The 16,763-nt window shown below is 42.9% G+C and overlaps 1 protein-coding gene across 3 annotated transcripts in view; it reads right to left on the bottom strand.

Annotated features, from left to right (window-relative positions):
• The window catches only part of FLT4 (fms related receptor tyrosine kinase 4), a 147,290-nt gene extending 133,449 nt beyond the window's left edge, over positions 1-13,841 (bottom strand). For all 3 annotated transcript variants that reach the window (XM_089528826.1, XM_089528837.1, XM_089528846.1), the window contains exon 1: positions 13,682-13,841. In XM_089528826.1, the coding sequence (XP_089384952.1) occupies positions 13,682-13,751 (70 nt within the window). In that variant the 5' untranslated portion in view covers positions 13,752-13,841. The remainder of the gene's footprint in view (positions 1-13,681) is intronic.
• Positions 13,842-16,763: the final 2,922 nt, after the last annotated feature.

Below are 16,763 nucleotides of genomic sequence, written 5' to 3'. Positions count from 1 at the left end.
AGAAATAGAGCAGGGGATAGAGACTGACTAGATTAGGATCTATTGGCAGACCTCTGGGTGACAGCAGTAGATTGATCATGATTTCTGATTCCTACTTGTTCTTCAAAGAAATAATGAATGAGTCTCTCTCACTAAAACTTAGGCAGATTATTTTTTTTATAAAAAGGCTAGAGTGTATGTTTACATGTATTCAGGCAACCAGTGGTAAGCATGGAAAGACTGTGAGATCCATTCAGTCCTGGTGCTCAAAACAAGTCTCTAGGCTCAAGAAATTTTTTTAATACTAACTGTATACTTTGTGAAACTTTTGCTAGGTGTTGGATTTCAAAATTGTAGCAATGTGCATAGACACATATTGTCAAATCTGCAAGCTTGAAGTCTATTCAGCCCTGGTATAGAGCTGCAAAATGACTAAAGAAATTTTAATTGAATTTTAGCCAGCGTCAACTAGGGATGGTAAATCTCAATTTCTCCAAGTCCTAATAGATGCTGAGAACAATGAAACATTTTTTCATCTTGTAGCTTTGAGACATTTGAGAATGCTACTACTCCAGTAGTAATGGGAAACTGTCTTGCTTTCCACAAAAGCCATGTAGCTTCCCAGAAAAAGAGCTCACTTTTCTGTAAGATATGCAGCTCCTCATGAGAACTAGGCAGCCTTCTTTGAAAACTGCACACTTTTTGGTATGGAGAGGATGCCTCGGATCCCATCCCAGGAGAAAAGCAGGGTATAAATTCAATAAATAAATAAATAAATAAAGTGGCAAAGGTTGGTAGCTCCTGATACACTCTTCATATCACAGCCCCCCCAGGATGCCTGACAAAAAATTAAGAAGACGTTAGGGAGGGGGGGATAAATTAAAATAGTCTCTGTGTCTCTTTCTGTGTTTGTGTATGTATGAATGAAAATTAAAGAGAAAATAATGAGGATGCGAGGCTTTAGGAATATGCACAATACTCTCTGCCCTAATATAACTTTCCAGCTGCCGATAAGAACTGGAAGCTCCTGGGACACTGTGGTTTCTCATAGCCTCCCCATGACAGATTTTTAAAAACTGCGGGAGATTAAAAAAGGGGGGAGGGGAATGGCAAGGCTGGGAGAACCTACCAAATCTGCCGTAGTTGCTCTCAAGATCCTAAGATGGCAAAAGTAGAAGAGGAAGAAGAATGGGTTAATTTGTTAAAAATACTTTAAAATAGTTGGGGGTTCCTGGGCCACTCTTCACAACAACTGTAATCAATTTATATACACACATTGATAACAATGTATATCCAAAACAAGTACAGCCAGTTGAGAAGGCTACCACTGGCTGCTTCCCGCAAAGACAACTGCAGAAATAACTACTGGGCAAACACAAAAATGGTCACTTCACAACATTCTCTCTTAGTCCAATCATTATGTGCTGTGAGCATGGGCCACAGAAGTGTCATTTGTATACTGAAAGCTGTCTCTTTCTGATCAATTCAGAGAAGCAGATCAGACAATAATTTGGTGTTTGGCAGAGCAGTCCTGCCAGAGACTGCCACCACTGCAGTATGGATTAGGCCTTCTGAAGAAGCACCTGGAGCATTGTTCACCATTTTAGCTACCCTAGCCACTAAAAACAGGAATGAAACCTTTATTTGCAGTGGGTTCTTAATATCTCCTGTGGTTTCATTTCAGAACTCCCATGGATATCAAAATCTGTGGATGCTCAAGTCCCATTATATACAGTGGGATAGTAAAATGATGCCCCTTACATAAATTGACAAAATCAAGGTTTGCTTTTGGGAATTTAATTTAATTTTTTTTTCTAGCCATGGATGGTTGAATCCATGGAGGCAGTACCCATGGATATGGAAAGCTGAATGTATTTATTTGGTTTACATCCCGCTTTTCTCATAGGACTGAAAATTCAGAAAAGCTGCTGTATTTGAATAAATTTGACTTTTAAAAACTAATGATTATATATGATCACAGTAGATTTTAATCATCAGAAAATTTAGATAACTGAAAAATGGAATTTTAAAAATTACACTATATTCCCTTCTGGAAGTCAATGAGTTGTATCCAATTGTACAGCAGAACAGAACAGAAAGCAATTTTTGGTGTTCTCTTTTCTGTCACTCTAAGGCTCCCTCCCATTTGCTCCAGAAAGTTGTTTAGAGTAATAATTTAGGAAATTTAAGAAAATTATTATCAAAATATTAGCTCTCTGCAGTGCCTCAAGAAGACAATTCCACAGTTTTTTTTAAAAATAGTGTGTTATCATCGGAAAACGTTCATTATGTGGCTGAATTTTTTTTATTCCCACATAATCTGAATTGTACAGTTTATAATTTACAGTATATACAGTCATTCCTCCATATTTGCGGCTTTGATTATTCATGGATTTCATTAATATGTTTTCTCTAGGACTGTCTAGGTCCTCCAGTGCAACTCTGTGGTCAACTTTAACTAAAAGTTGCACTGAAAGTCCATTTGTAGCTACTCCAGTGCCATTGTATGTTGGACATTGACCACAGAGTTGCACTGGAGGACCTAGAGATTCCTGGAGAGGTGTCCTCTCAGGTAAAAACAGTGTTTTTGTTATTTGTGGTTTTTCCATATTCACGGGGGTCTTGTTCCCCTAACCCTAGCGAATATGGAGGGACAACTCTGTGTGTGTGTGTGTGTGTGTATAGTAAATAAGGACCACTAAACCATTGTACCCTAGCTACTACTGAGCATGCCCTATTTATTTTGATAGCACTATAATAATACAACTATTTTTTCCTGAGTTATAGTCCTTCAGTATACTCCATAATTCATATATATACTTAACAACCCATGTATCTGTGTTCTACACACATGTATCCCATGGTGTTTCCCATATCTGTGGATATATACCTAGGTGGATATATAGCTATCATTTCTGTAAAATTTCTGGTATGCCAAATATTTTTGATAGCTTAAGACATTCTAGAAAATAGAACTTTGGAGTTATTCCTGGAATTTTTACTCCCAGTTTTAATCAGACAGTATTTTCTCGGAAGTCATTGATGGCAAAAAATGAATGTAGAATTTAGTCCAGTAATAAAAACTTCCTTCCTTCTTTCTGAGGCACAGTCTGCAGGACACTGCTATGCTTCTTTCTGCTTTGCCTGCATCTCCTGAGACTAGAGCATTAGCTATTTTTATAGTTGAACCACCATTTTTTAGATTGTCTTTACTCCTTCCTGCAGATGCTAACTGTTATGGTGAACAAGAATGCTTTGAGACTACTAGAAAAGAATGGAAAGTAAATTGAAGTAAACTGAATGGGCACCACATGGATATTGCAAAGATATAGTCTGGGTTAAGAACCATTTTTCTTTACATCTCTTTTTATTTGAAGCAACCAAAACAATTTTATGTGCACTATTAATATATGTAGTCAGCAAAGCTTCCCAATTAATGGTGATGCAGCAGTGGATATCTACATGGGAAAATCTTCCAAGACTCACCTACCCAAGAAAAAACTAGGGGGAAAAACAGACAGAAAAGAAAGTATATAGGGGAAATTGGTGGACTGATAAAGTTTTAAGCATTCACTCAAACTTAGCAATGTTTCCTTTTCAAGTGTTTCCCCCACTTCATCCACACATGAGAATTAAAAGGTGAAATTGACATTCTGTGTTTCCCTCATATCATGTAGCCAGAAAACTAGAATTTTGTGACTATTATGCAATCATACTAACTTAATATATTTGCACAGCTGTGTGTCTTAATTCTCTTCAGATTTGAATCCAGAGTAACATTACTGTCTTCAGTGGTATGGAAACTGAGGTACTATCCAGTTCCTTATTTGACATCATGGTTTCCTCCCCTGCTCACAAACTTAGGCCCTGTACAGACCGGCACTTTGTGCCGGCCTATGGATGGAGTCAGGGCGCAGCGCCCTGACACTGGATGCCCTGACTCCGCCCTCAGGGTGTCATGATTCCGCACATCATTCCAGCTGGCACTCAGCATCATGGTGGACCTCCAGCACTGCATCCAGATGATGCAGCGCTGAAGGGTCACCATACAGATGTGCTGCCGCAGCTATAACAACCACATTAGATAGTGTGTGATAAATGGGAGTCCTTCTATTTATCAGAGCCTTCTCCCCAGATAGCAAGGGGTTAAATGTGAAAGGAGATACAGTTACATTTTGATGAACCTCATCATTGAGACAGCAGTTGTCCACTCCAGGCATGCAGCATTACAGGCTGGGGCTAATTCTGCACTTAGCCTGAAAAAGATGTCTCCAATCTGACTGTGGGCCACTCTCTCTCCTCTCCCCAGACACTGACCAGTTATACAGAAAAGAAAGCCATTGATATGAACAAGTATAAACTAGATAGCATCATTATTGGATGGGTATGCCTTGAGAGCCAGTGTAGTTCAAGTGTTGAACTCTGGAGATCAGGGTTCAACTTCCCAATTGGCCATGGAAACTCACTGGGTGATCATGAGTAAGTTACACACTCTCAGCCACAGAAAACTCCATGCTAGGTTTGCCTTAGGGTTCCCATGAGTTGGAAATGGCTTAATGACACACAATAACAATGCCTTGAAGGCACATAAACACAGAGAAATGTGCTAACAAGATATGCTACATGTACCTATGATGACAAATAACTGATTGATTCTAGAACCTGTGAGGCATTTTGTTCCATGAGGAAACAGCCCACACCCAGACTGGACATCCCCTCAGGGGAGCTATGGTTATACCATTAATTTTCATTAGTTATGCATGTAAATACCTGCTCATATAGAAACACAGGGCCTGGTATGTGGATCATGTTGAAGTACCATGCATGCTAAACATGCATGCCCAAATGTTCTGTTAATGTTGCTTGTGCACAGATATCTGCCTGTCTCCAACTGACAAGCCCTGCATCACCACATACCAGACCATTGTTGTTCCTGGCCCTGATGACACATATCACCATTAAGTCAGTGGAAAACTCTGCCCAGGCCTGGACACCAGCCAGGAGGCTCTATTGCAGGATTCTCTTTCTCCTTTTCCCCCAGACTCCTCCCTGCATCAGCTGACTCAACCGCCCACATCAGAACTTCCCAGAAGGACGTCATAATTTCACAGCCTTGATTACTTTCTGAAAGAGTTGTATACACATAAGTGAACAGAATATACTCCGGAAAATACTGTTTATTAAATGATCAGTGCAAACACTGCCCAAATGAGAGCAAGCGTGTGGTATTGTCTGGGGGTGTTGTCAGGCCAACTGTGCTACTCTCCTTCTTCATTGTCACCAAAATCAAAACTAGCCTGCCATGACACCCATCATAAAGAGGGGGTTCTCTCTGAGCTGTTATCAGGCTATGACAGTTTCCGCCATCAGATTCCTCCTGCCCATCAGGAAAGCTAAATAAGGAACGTTGTTCAAGCGGCTGCAGGAAGAGGGGAAATGCAGGACATCCGGCCCAGCTGCCAATTTTTCCTTTCCCATGAACCACTGCTGACCTCTACCAGCAAAACCTTGGACATCATGCCTGGCACTGGAGCTCAGCATCTTTAATTAACTCTTTGGAAGGTACCTGTTTAACAGGAGATAACAGATGTCTGGTTTCACTGTGTGATGAATGTAGTAGCGTGCCACTTAAAAGAGAAGTGGGATTCGGCAACGGATCAGGTGTCTTTAGTTCAATAAATGTATAGCTAACCATTGCATACATTTAACCCATTTGTAGAGGAAACTTGATTATGCCCATCTATTTAGTTTATGCAAAGAATCTACACATATGCATGTCTACAAAATCAACTGGTTATGTTATTTCCTTACAGACAGGTTTTACAATTGCTTGTTTGCAATTGCAACTACTCACACACTTTGAAGACCCTTAACAGAAGCCTTCCTGTTATGAAGCCATTAGATGATTTTCAAGAACATCTGTCCAATTAAAAAAAAATCCTAGTTGTCTAAAGATTAACTCCAGAACGTCCACACATTTTCAGCTGTCTTTCCTATGACTTGGGTAATTCCTTTTGCTGTCTGATAACTTGTTAGTGTTTTTGTCTTCTAATCTCATAAAGATAAAAATTGTTGACAGATATAGAGAAGTGGGGAGTCATTATTATAAAAATGTCTTATTACTTGGAATAGTCAGAAGAGTGGGAAGATTGCATTTTTTGAGCATGTATACCAGATTGAAAATGTTAGGACCCCATGCCTTGGACTGTGTATCACACAACTTTACACTCTTTCACATGGCTAATAAGTCATGCTATACTTCTGATATTTAAGTAGAAATATCTTGTCTCTTTGGGGGTCATTCATGAACTGTAGCACAATAACTTAATTTCCAGTTGGATACTTGCTAGCTTGTTTTGGATTTTTAACCAAGTCTTGATATGGCCCCTGGATAAATCTTACTGCCAAATAGTCACATCTGAGCTGAGCTGATTTTTTTGGTGTAACAAAAGAAGACAAAAACAACTAGGAGGAATGAGAAAGTGCCAGGTGAACTGGAAATTTTGCTTTGTAATCTATGTGGATTTGCAAAAGATCCATGAGATAGATGGTCTCTAGTTCAGGCAGTCAACACAACACATCATTGGCTCTCCAGCATTTTAAAGTGGAGTGAAGAGGCTGGGGTTAAATCTGAGACCTTTTGCCCAGAGTATATGCTGCTCAAGGGAGCTGCTATAGCCATTCACCCAATGGCAGTTTTTCCATGCAGGAGTTATCAAGACAGACTGCAGAATATTATATTTATAACAGGGATAGAGACAAGTTTAAAATAAAGCCATTGACCACCTTGACACAGCACAGCTGCTATATAGCCTGGATGTGTTCCTTAAATGATGAGGCACTTCAGAGAGGCAGTAACACTTTTGTTCTTTCAGCACCATTATAGTTTTTTGATCTTAGGGAAATGCACCCACAGAACTAACCTCATCCTCATCATTTAAAGCTAGACATAAGAAACGGAGTTCTAAGACACCTAAAGGCAACAAAAACCCTGGGATTAATTTAACCAGTCACTGGATAGCAGAGCAGCTGCAAAAGTATTTCTATGCCCCCAGAGGAGAAATTAGGACCGCACTGCAATCCACTGGAATGCCTAGTACCAAGTCACAAACTACAGGGAGCCAGGGTTGGGTGGGGGTCTCACTCAATACATTGCGCTAAAGCATCCTTGTTGCAGCAGGTGCTGCAGCATATTGGGGGCAGTGGAAAGATCTACTGAGGAAAAGTGAAGCAGTAATACATTCCATATGCCCTCTGTAGTCAATGTCAGGCTGCCCCTCCATGACAAAGAAGTCTGCTGCAAGGATTTGTCTGCCTCCTTCAGCTGCATTCCGGGAAGCTGTGGGTTTGAGTTTGCCTTGGCCCTCTGCCAAAGGGATGCCTTGAGGACTCTGCTTGTAAATGGAGACTTCATCCAGAAAGCTGGACAAGGCACTCTGATCTGGGCCAGACAGATACTGCAAGCCAGAGAAACTGGTGCACTCCAGGCCTTAGAAATAATGTGTTATTTCTGGGAGTAAAGAGGATACAACTCTTTTTGCAAAATATTATTAACAAGTGATAACATTTGTAACTAGTAACATTTGCTTGTTACTCCTTAAACTATGGTCTTGGGCAATAAAGGGAGATTTTTTTGCCTATTTTGTGTTCTTAAAAAATGTGGGGTATTTTGTACATGTATTTTTCTAAAAATAAAAGTAAGATACAAAAGAATTGTAACATTAATGAGTTACTTGTAACCATGCCATCCCTGATAATAATGATTAATGAATAATGTATTATTTAAATTCAAAATCTTCACCCATAAATCTACCAAGGCTGTGTGGTGCACCTTCACTCAAGTGGCTGGATGGGACTGAGAAACAGATTGTAGGGGAATAGTGTGGGTGCCATTACTTTCTAATTGTTTATTGTTTCGTTGTTGTTGTTATGTTCCTTCAAGTTGACTCCAGCTTATGCAAAGTTTAGCATGGGGTTTTCTGTGTGAGATTTATTCAGAGGAGGTTTGCTATTGCCTTTCTCTTAAGGCTGAGAGAGCACGACCCACCAAACGTCACCCAGCGAGTCTCCATGATAGGGTTGCCATAATTCTCTACTAAAAACCAGGACAAAATTTAGACCAAAATATAGGACAATTGTAGGATAAAATTTAGCCCAAAATGTAGGACATTTAAAGTCCTCCATGTTTCTTAAATGTCCTATATTTCAGGCTAAATTTTATCCTACAATTGTCCTATATTTTGGTCTAAATTTTGTCCTATATTTTGTCCCAGTTTTTAGCAGGGATTCAAATCCTGATCTGGAGTACTAATCCAACACTCACATGATTACACAATACTGGCCTCCATTGTTTATATACTCCAGGTCAATCATCTATAATCAGTTTATACAAATAAAGGCAGTATCATAGAATGCACTTTCCAACACAAGTCCAAATACACAAACTTGCCTGTAGTTTTGGAAATAATAAGCCTTAATATATTTTACTCTGTTGATATTTCTGGGCTGCAGTTGAGGGATATCCTTGGCTCCAGAGATGTGCATATAATCTCACAATTTACAGCCAGATTTCCTAAAATGCATTTGCGCCAGTAAATAATTGCAGTACTAATAATAATCACCCCCTTTCTTTAAGTTAAAAACAGTGTAAAGACTGACAGAGGTGAAACTATGGCGCTCGACAGTCTGGAGCCTCCCGTTTTTCCTTCGGAGGGAGGGTGCAGGAACCAAACCCACAGGCTCCCTCTGCACCAAAAAGAACCCGCTAAAAGTAGGTTCCTTTTGGTGCATGTGGGGGCAGCCATCAGTGCATCAATGATGCAAGCACGGTGCCCTGACATGCGGACATGGCGCTGCACTTCTGTCATCATGGTGGCCCCGATATGGACGGGAGGCCACCATGATGGCGGTGTCCATATGGACTAGGGTTCAGGAGCATGCGATTGTTGCATGCTCCCGAACCCTAGAATCAGTGCAGACACACCCCTTTCCACTGAGTGCAGCCACTCACTCAAAACCACAAGGCTGCGAGTTCAAGACCAGGAAAAGGGCTCAAGCTTGACTTAGGCTTGCATCCTTCCGAAGCTGCTAAAATGAGTACCCAGATTGTTGGGGGACCGCTTAGACACTGCTTAGGCGGTATGAAGAGGTATATAAATGAAGCTTGTTTGTTTGTCTCAGGCCTGCCTATGTTGCTCCATGTGCTGTTCAACTCCAGTCAGCGCTAGCCAGTGTAGCTAATGACAAAGAAGGCTGGTAAAGTCCAACAACTTACAGAAGGCATGGAAAAGTCAAGGGGTATGTGTATCAATACTTCAGCAAGAACCTATAAATCCACCCAGCAGCATCAATAGAAGGTGCAGGGAGTGTGGGCTGCACCAGGTGACACCCTTTAAGAGAGGTCACAGCACTGCTCCCCAAACATTTGCCTTTGGGTAGAAACAGGCTGTGACATTCCCCTGTGTCCCGTTAAAATGCTGGAGCTCAGTTGAAGAAATGATGTGAGTGGGGTAAGGCTCAATGGGAGGAGAAAGGGGAGACCTAAGTTTTATAAAATTTAAAAATTTAATTTAAATGTTAAAAATCCTTTTAAAACATCACATCTTACCAATTTTTTATTTTAAGCACACAAAACTATGTAAATGCTTTTAGGCTGTGCACATGATATTGTAATTTAAAGGTATAGCTTTAATTTTGCCAGTTACTTATGTCACAACTATTGCCATTGTATTCAGTGATATATGGGAATTACGATGTATGAGTAACATTAGCACAAAAAGATTACTAAGGATTCTTTATGGTGTAATATGGAAGTCGATGGGGTGACACCATGAGTTGCTGCACCAAGTGACACAAACCCTAGTGACACTACTGAATTCATCCAAGTCTCATTGTTAACTCATAACTTCTGTTTTTGATGTTACCCTCTCGATTTCTTTCCAGTTATCAATTCAGGAGTCAGTCAGTCTCATTTCACAATGCCATTCTACCAAATAGAAGACACTGGTCCTTAGGATGGTCATTATATACAGTTCTATTTGCATCATTGCATATGAACCTAGAAAGGGTCTAAATACCCTAAGGCACCAGACCCCATCGGATCTTGGAAGCTAAGCAGAGTCAGCCCTGGTTAGTACTTGGAGAGGAGACCACAAGAGAATTCCAGGTGTTGTAGGCTATATTTCAGAGGAAGGAACTGCCAAAATCACCTCTGAGTAGTCCTAGCCTAAGAAAACCCTATGAAATTCATGGGGTTGACATAAGTGTTGAAGACACACACACACACACACACACACACACACACACACACCTGGGTTATAAAATTACAGTTTAGCCATGCCGGCTCAGTGTATAAATCAGGCCAGTTAGGAAATGTATAACATGACCCCCAAATATCACACACTGTATCACAAGGCAAGTGTGTTCTATTCCAGCTGCAAAAACAGTGCATTAAAATCTTTATCCCACTATTGTAGTTTTATTGATTTTCAGTGCCAAGGTAGTGGATTCTACAGTGATCTTAGCTGTAACTCACTAAAACACTTGTTTTTTGCATCACTTTTTGGTGCAGTAAACAATACACCACAGAAGTGATGATTCATGAATCTGGGGTTATAATGGCCTTCTGTTGTAAACATTGATCTCACCACACCTAAAACTTCCTGCACTACATTTTTCCTGTGGTCTCTCTGGTTCTTTATAGCCAACCACCTGAACTCCAGAAAATCACATATCATAAAGAATGAAAGAAACTCTGCTAGAACATGGCCACATAGCCCGAAAAACCCACAAAAAACTATCACATATAGTTTTTCTTCACAGAAGTCTTCTAGAAAATGTGAACTACACACACACACACACAGGTTTGCACACAAACAGATAAAACATCTTACATTTCCACTCAAAGTCTGTATGGCACAGCATGCAGCCCAAACCACTGCGTGTTCTATTAAGATGTAAATTCCACTTTGTTCACAAATGGATTATATCCCCAGTCATTCTTAAAAATATATGATGTGACTGTGCTAGGCCAGTCTATGTGTTTTTCCCATGAATGCAGTTACAAAAATTGAGATGTACTTCTTATTCCATCTAGCATGTGGCACCATGCTTCTGTGACATCTGCTACTATTATCTGAAACTTAAAATCAGTCCGGAATGTGTCTGTACAAACTGAACATTCCAGGAGAGTGGACTGGCATTAGTATGATTTTTTAAAGGAAAGAAACATACCTAATGAGAATTTACATAGTCAGTGACTCTGTGATCTAATGAATCATGATCTTATAAAAGCCAAGTAGACTGAGGTGGGCTAAATGTGGTTCTGGGGTTACATGTCCTGATGGCGCAGTGGTTCCCATTGCTTGCCTTCACACATTCCTGGCTTAGTGGACAGCCAGGGGACTTTTTATTCAGCTGCCACAAGACTGTGGAATGACCTGCTGGAAGAGGTTCAACACCTGAATACACTGCTTGAATTTAAAACTGCACTGAAGACTAATCTCTTCCAGCAAGCCTATCCAGATGGTTTTTAAAAGTGTAGATGTTAAACGATGAATTTAAATGTAGAGTGTTTCAATACCTGTCTTGCTTGTTCTTTTTTAAGGTGAGGTGTATTTTAACTGAGGTTGTGTTCTTAACCGATGTATATTTGTTGGTCTGTTGTTGTTCCCCGGCTCAATCCATAGGGAGAGGTGGGTAAGAAATTATTCTCATTCATCATTAGTGGTAGAAGTCAAAGAAACAGCCCTGTCAGCCTGTACAATCGGTATGTAGAGATGTCTTTTAAAATCATTTAGGGGAGGGAGGGATTGATTGGGAGATGGGGTGTGTGTGTATGTTCTTGTTTTAATTGTGAGCCGCCTCAATTGTCTCTGGGGTAAAAATAAATTTTTTATTATTTATATTTATTTATTGTAGCACCTTTGAGATTCACTGAAAGAAAGAAGTTGGCAGCATGAACTTTTGTAAACTTAAGTGCATCTCAGATGCATCTGAGGAAGTAGACTGAAAGCTCCTGCTCCTGCATCTTCTTTCCTTCAGTGAGTCTCAAGGGTGCTACAAGATCCCTCTACATTATGATTGATGGTAAGCATGTTTACGCAGAGATGGGGAAGCCCCCATTGAGTTCAGTCCCAGCAGCCATGGCCAGCAAAGAGGCAGGGCCCTTTTAAAGCAGGGAAGCACGGCAAAGACAGGACAAGTCTGCAGCGCCGCAGCAGAAGGGCATTTCCCGAGTGGGTCTGTCTGCCCCTCCCAAGAAACCCATCACCAGTGGCCCAGGCGAGGAGGGGGCGGCTGGAGGAGGCGCTGCGGCTGCCTCCGGAGGGAGCATTCCTCGCCCAAGAGCGCCCTCTGCTGCCCGGACGGGGCTCAGCGGGACCAGCTCCACTCCTGGCGACAGGGACACGAGGGGAAGGGGCCACATTTGTTGTTGTTGTTGTTGTTTATGGTCTCCCCATGGTGAACCTATCCTGGGGTTTTCCTGGCAAGTTTCTTCAGAGGAGGTTTGCCCTTGCCTTCCCCTGAGGAGGAGGCTGAGAGAGTGTGACTTTCCCAAGGTCACCCAGTGGGTTTCATGGCCGAGTGGGAATCGACCCCTGCCTCCAGAGTCCTGGTCCAGCACTCAGTTCCACCTGCCAGCCTGCCTCTGCTGAATAGTCTGTACAATCATTCTGTGGAGAGTTCTTGTAGCACCTTTGAGACTCAGTGAAAGAAAGAAGTTGCCAGGAGGGGCTTTCCTAGACTGAAGTGCACCTCAGGTGCATCTGAGGAAGTGGAATGAGGTCTAGGCAAGCGTGGTGTAGTGGTTTGAGCGCCGGACTAAGTTAACTCTGGAGGCCAGAGAAACAAGAACTAGGCTGAACGCCGGTGCCTGAGGAAAAGGATTAGCATCACCTTCCCTTCGCACTTATGTAGTCCATAAAAAGCACCACAGTTTTGCCGACGCCTCTCCTCTCTGGCCATCGGGGCGCGGGCGGGGGCTGCAGTCTCGGACTACGGCTCTGGGTTCGAGGCCCAGCTCGGCCACGAAACCGAGCGACCTCCGACAAGTCACACTCTCTCAGCCTCAGAGGAGGGACCCCCCCCCTTTGAAGAAACTTGCCGAGAAAAGCCCGTGGTAGTCTCACCTCAGGGGCCTCATCAGTCGGGAAGAGAACTTGAAGGCAAAGAAGAACCACCGCCAACAAGGGAAAGCAGGCAGCCCCGGAGGGCGAAAGCCAGGGCCAGGAGGAGCCTTGGCTGAAGGATGGAGGGAGAAGGGTGGCAGAGCCTGCCCTGGGTTTTCTTGGCATTGCCTTTTCCCTGAGGAGGCGGAGAGAGTGTCCATGGTCTCCAGAGTCACAGACAAGGAGGCAGGGCCTGGCAAGGGGCCCCAGGCCTCCTCCCTTCCAGAAGGGGTTCCCAAAGGCCCTCCTTTCGGAGCAGGACCACGAAGCCCCAACTGGTCTTTCTATGAAAAGTGTTGGAAGCTTGGCAGCAGCCTCCATTTCCCTGGAGTGCCCTTCCTTTTGTCCCCCGGAGAGGTGGTCATCTGTCCTCCATCCCGACCTCCCTCTCCAGGACCTTTACATTCAAGAGTGTGGACGTTCAAGGGCACATTCAAGTGTTCCACTTTCCTGGCCTGCCTGCCTTCTCCTCCTCCCTCCCTCCCAGCCGGGCTCTCCCCCTCCTCCCCCTCGCCCCCTGCGGAGAGGCTCACCTGCTTCGGCCAAGGCGCCCAGCCAGAAGAGCCAGAAGAGGGGCCCCCGCCGGGCAGCCCCCTCCTCCATGATCTGCGGGGCCGCCCAGGAGGGAGCGGGCTGCCAAGGCTCCCCAGCACTCCTGCTCCTGCTCCGGCTGCCCTCTCTTTCCCCGCTTCCTCCGAGGGTCCCGGCTGCAGAGGCTGCTTGCGAGGGAGAGCCCGGCCGCCGGTGTGACCAGGGAAAGGCAGAGGAGGAGGAGGAGGAGGAGGAGGAGAGGGAGGCGGGCTTCAGGCCGGAGCCCCGGCGGAGAAGGCGGGAGGGGGCTGCCCTGCCCTGCCCCTGGGGGGGATCCAATGGGGGCCCTAGGGATCATCATCATCATCATCATGAGCCCCCCCGGGGCCCCTCCAGCCCCTCTGACTTCCCTCCATGAGCTCTCTTCAGGACCACACCCACAGCCTCCTGAGGGAAAGGGTTCTTTTTGGAAGTTCATTCTAATTTTATTGAAAGTCTAATCTCTATCCCCCAAATCCATCCTCCCCCATGGCACACACCCAGCACCCCCTCCCCTCCCTCTCCTCCCTACCCTCTAAATCAAGCCATACCTGCTCACACTCATCCCTATCCCCCCTGATCTTGCTCCTTCCAATACCCTTCCCTCAGGGGAGTTTAGCACATCAAGGAGACAGACCAGGGTTTATCCCATGAACAGCCTGGGGAAAAAATCGTGTAATTACACAAAACCATTTCACACAACATTGTGCAAAACCCACTATTAAAGTATTATTATTACTATTATTATTAACCTTTATTTATGAAGCGCTGTAAATTTACACAGCGCTGTACATGCAATCTTTTTAGCTAGACGGTTCCCTGCCCTTGGGCTTACAATCTAAAAAGACATGACACAGAAGGAGAAGGGAGTGGTGGAGGGAAAGGGTAAGAGGTCCAGCAGTTCCTCTCTACCTCCGAGGCCTGGACCAAGGCAGATGGACTGGAGGGAGGGCGAGGCTTCATAATGGATGGCTGGTAGTCACAAAGAAGCATTAATGCCCATCTTTTTTACTTTTGGGATTTTGGCAACAATGCATTTCTGATATTGCCTTATTTGCACACAATTGTGTATGATAATCATTCACACAATTACTCACTGTTTTCGCTTTATTTGCAGGATGCTTTAAATGTGCTTTAATCTTTCTTTAATGCCAAAATTAGCCCGTGTGATAAACTCACCTGTCTCCTTCTCCTTCCATCTCTCTCCTACCTTTCACCCCTTGACCCCCTCCTCTCCTCCTACCTATTAGTCACTACTCAACCCTTCTCCTTCTCACATCTTCACACACTGTCCAATCCTCTCCTCCCCTGTAACCCTCCACACTTACTCTAAGACAGTGATGGCAAACCTTTTACAGACCGAGTGCCCAAACTGCAACCCAGACCCCACTTATTTATTGCAAAGTGCCACGTCCCTTTGGCTTTCTAGTAAGAAACTCTGGCAAACTCTGTGCTAGGGCAACAGCATGTGTGCCCACAGAGAGGGCTCTCAGTGCCACCTCTGGCACACGTGCCATAGGTTCGCCATCACTGCTCTAAGGAGTTTATCACACAGGAGGAATTTCTCTTAATTTCGAATGAAAAGAAAGTGGGGCCAGAATGCATTCACATGAAATTGCTAGTTCAGCAAATTTATGTGAATGTGAATTGCATTCAAACTGACTTCCCATTGCCCAAAAATAGCTTGCCATTGCCCAAAATTGCGTGTGGTAGTCTATCATGCAATAACGTTAAACCCCGTGATTGTGTTCGGATTGCCATTGGATTATCCTTCCAATTTCCCTTGTATGATGACGTCCAAAGCTAGCATTATATGCACACATGTGAAATGAAACGACTTACTCAGGTGAGGCTTGCATAAGTAAATAAAAACATTTTGAATCTCTTAGTTACTAGCTGAAAGCTTCTTCCAAAAAGCTTCCAGGGATGATTTCTCCTCCTTTTCAACAGCCTCTAAGATTTCCATTTTAATGGTGAAACTGAAATATTTATGCTTTTCCAACATAACATAACAGGGAAGCTAGTGAGGCAAGCTTACCTTCTCTCCACTTTCATTTCTGATTTGCACATGAAACATGCTCAGTAAGGGAAACTGGAGGCAGTTGTTTACCTTGCCTGTTGTAGGTAAAAATATAGGATTCTATAGGATGGAGTCATAATAGTTAAAATGGTGTCAAACTACATTATTTTACAGTGCAGATGCACCCAACAAAAGGAAGAATACAGAGATAATGTAATAATAATAGTAATACATGACAAATATTTTGACAGGCATTTATGATGAACTGGACAAATTTGCAGATAGACCATATAAAATCATGCTTAATATATGTTCCATACAAATAAAAAAATCTTACAGAATCTTCAGTTGCACAACATTTTATTGGAACCAACCAAACAGGCACAGAATTGTAGGTAGACTTTTAAAATCTCCAGCTTGTGTCCATGTGTTGTTGTTGTTGTTGTATGTTTTGGCATGCTCTGATTGTGGACTGTGGTAGTTTGCTTATGCATCATGGCTTATTTTATTTTATCTTTATAAGTTCAATTGTTACACAAACTGCTATATATATTGCCAGCTGTGAACATAAGATGAATAGAAATAATGGTCATAGATATATGTACAGATCAACAGAAACCTATCCAAAGCCATACACAATAAGCATGCCATATTGTCTCTGATTATGTGAAAATGTGAATGTGGATTCATATGTGTGTCTGCACACATACAGATAAGCACATACAATCTTTTCCATTATAAAAGAACATTTTGAACACATGGGAACCTTGAAAGAACTTTTCCATCTGCAAAAAGCAGTGCCTCAGGGACCCGACCTGCTATTTCCTTCTCCGTCTGTTTGTTGTTTTATTTCCTTTCTTTTTTTATTTAGCAAAGCCCATATTAATAAGCATGTAAATAATCCTTCAAAGCAGAAGCAGGACAAAGGCTGCCAGGGTGTGCCAATGATCTGGATCACACACTTTGGCATCTGAAGACAAACTGCCCTTGTGCTGCATCTACTTTTGCTCTAGCTGGCATGGAAT

Source organism: Sceloporus occidentalis, unplaced genomic scaffold, assembly GCF_023333645.1.
Source record: "Sceloporus occidentalis isolate IW3139 unplaced genomic scaffold, rSceOcc1.0.p SCAF_1, whole genome shotgun sequence".
NCBI classification, from domain to species: domain Eukaryota; kingdom Metazoa; phylum Chordata; class Lepidosauria; order Squamata; family Phrynosomatidae; genus Sceloporus; species Sceloporus occidentalis.
Note: the sequence above shows the minus strand (reverse complement) of the source record. Positions and strands in the feature narration are given on the sequence as shown.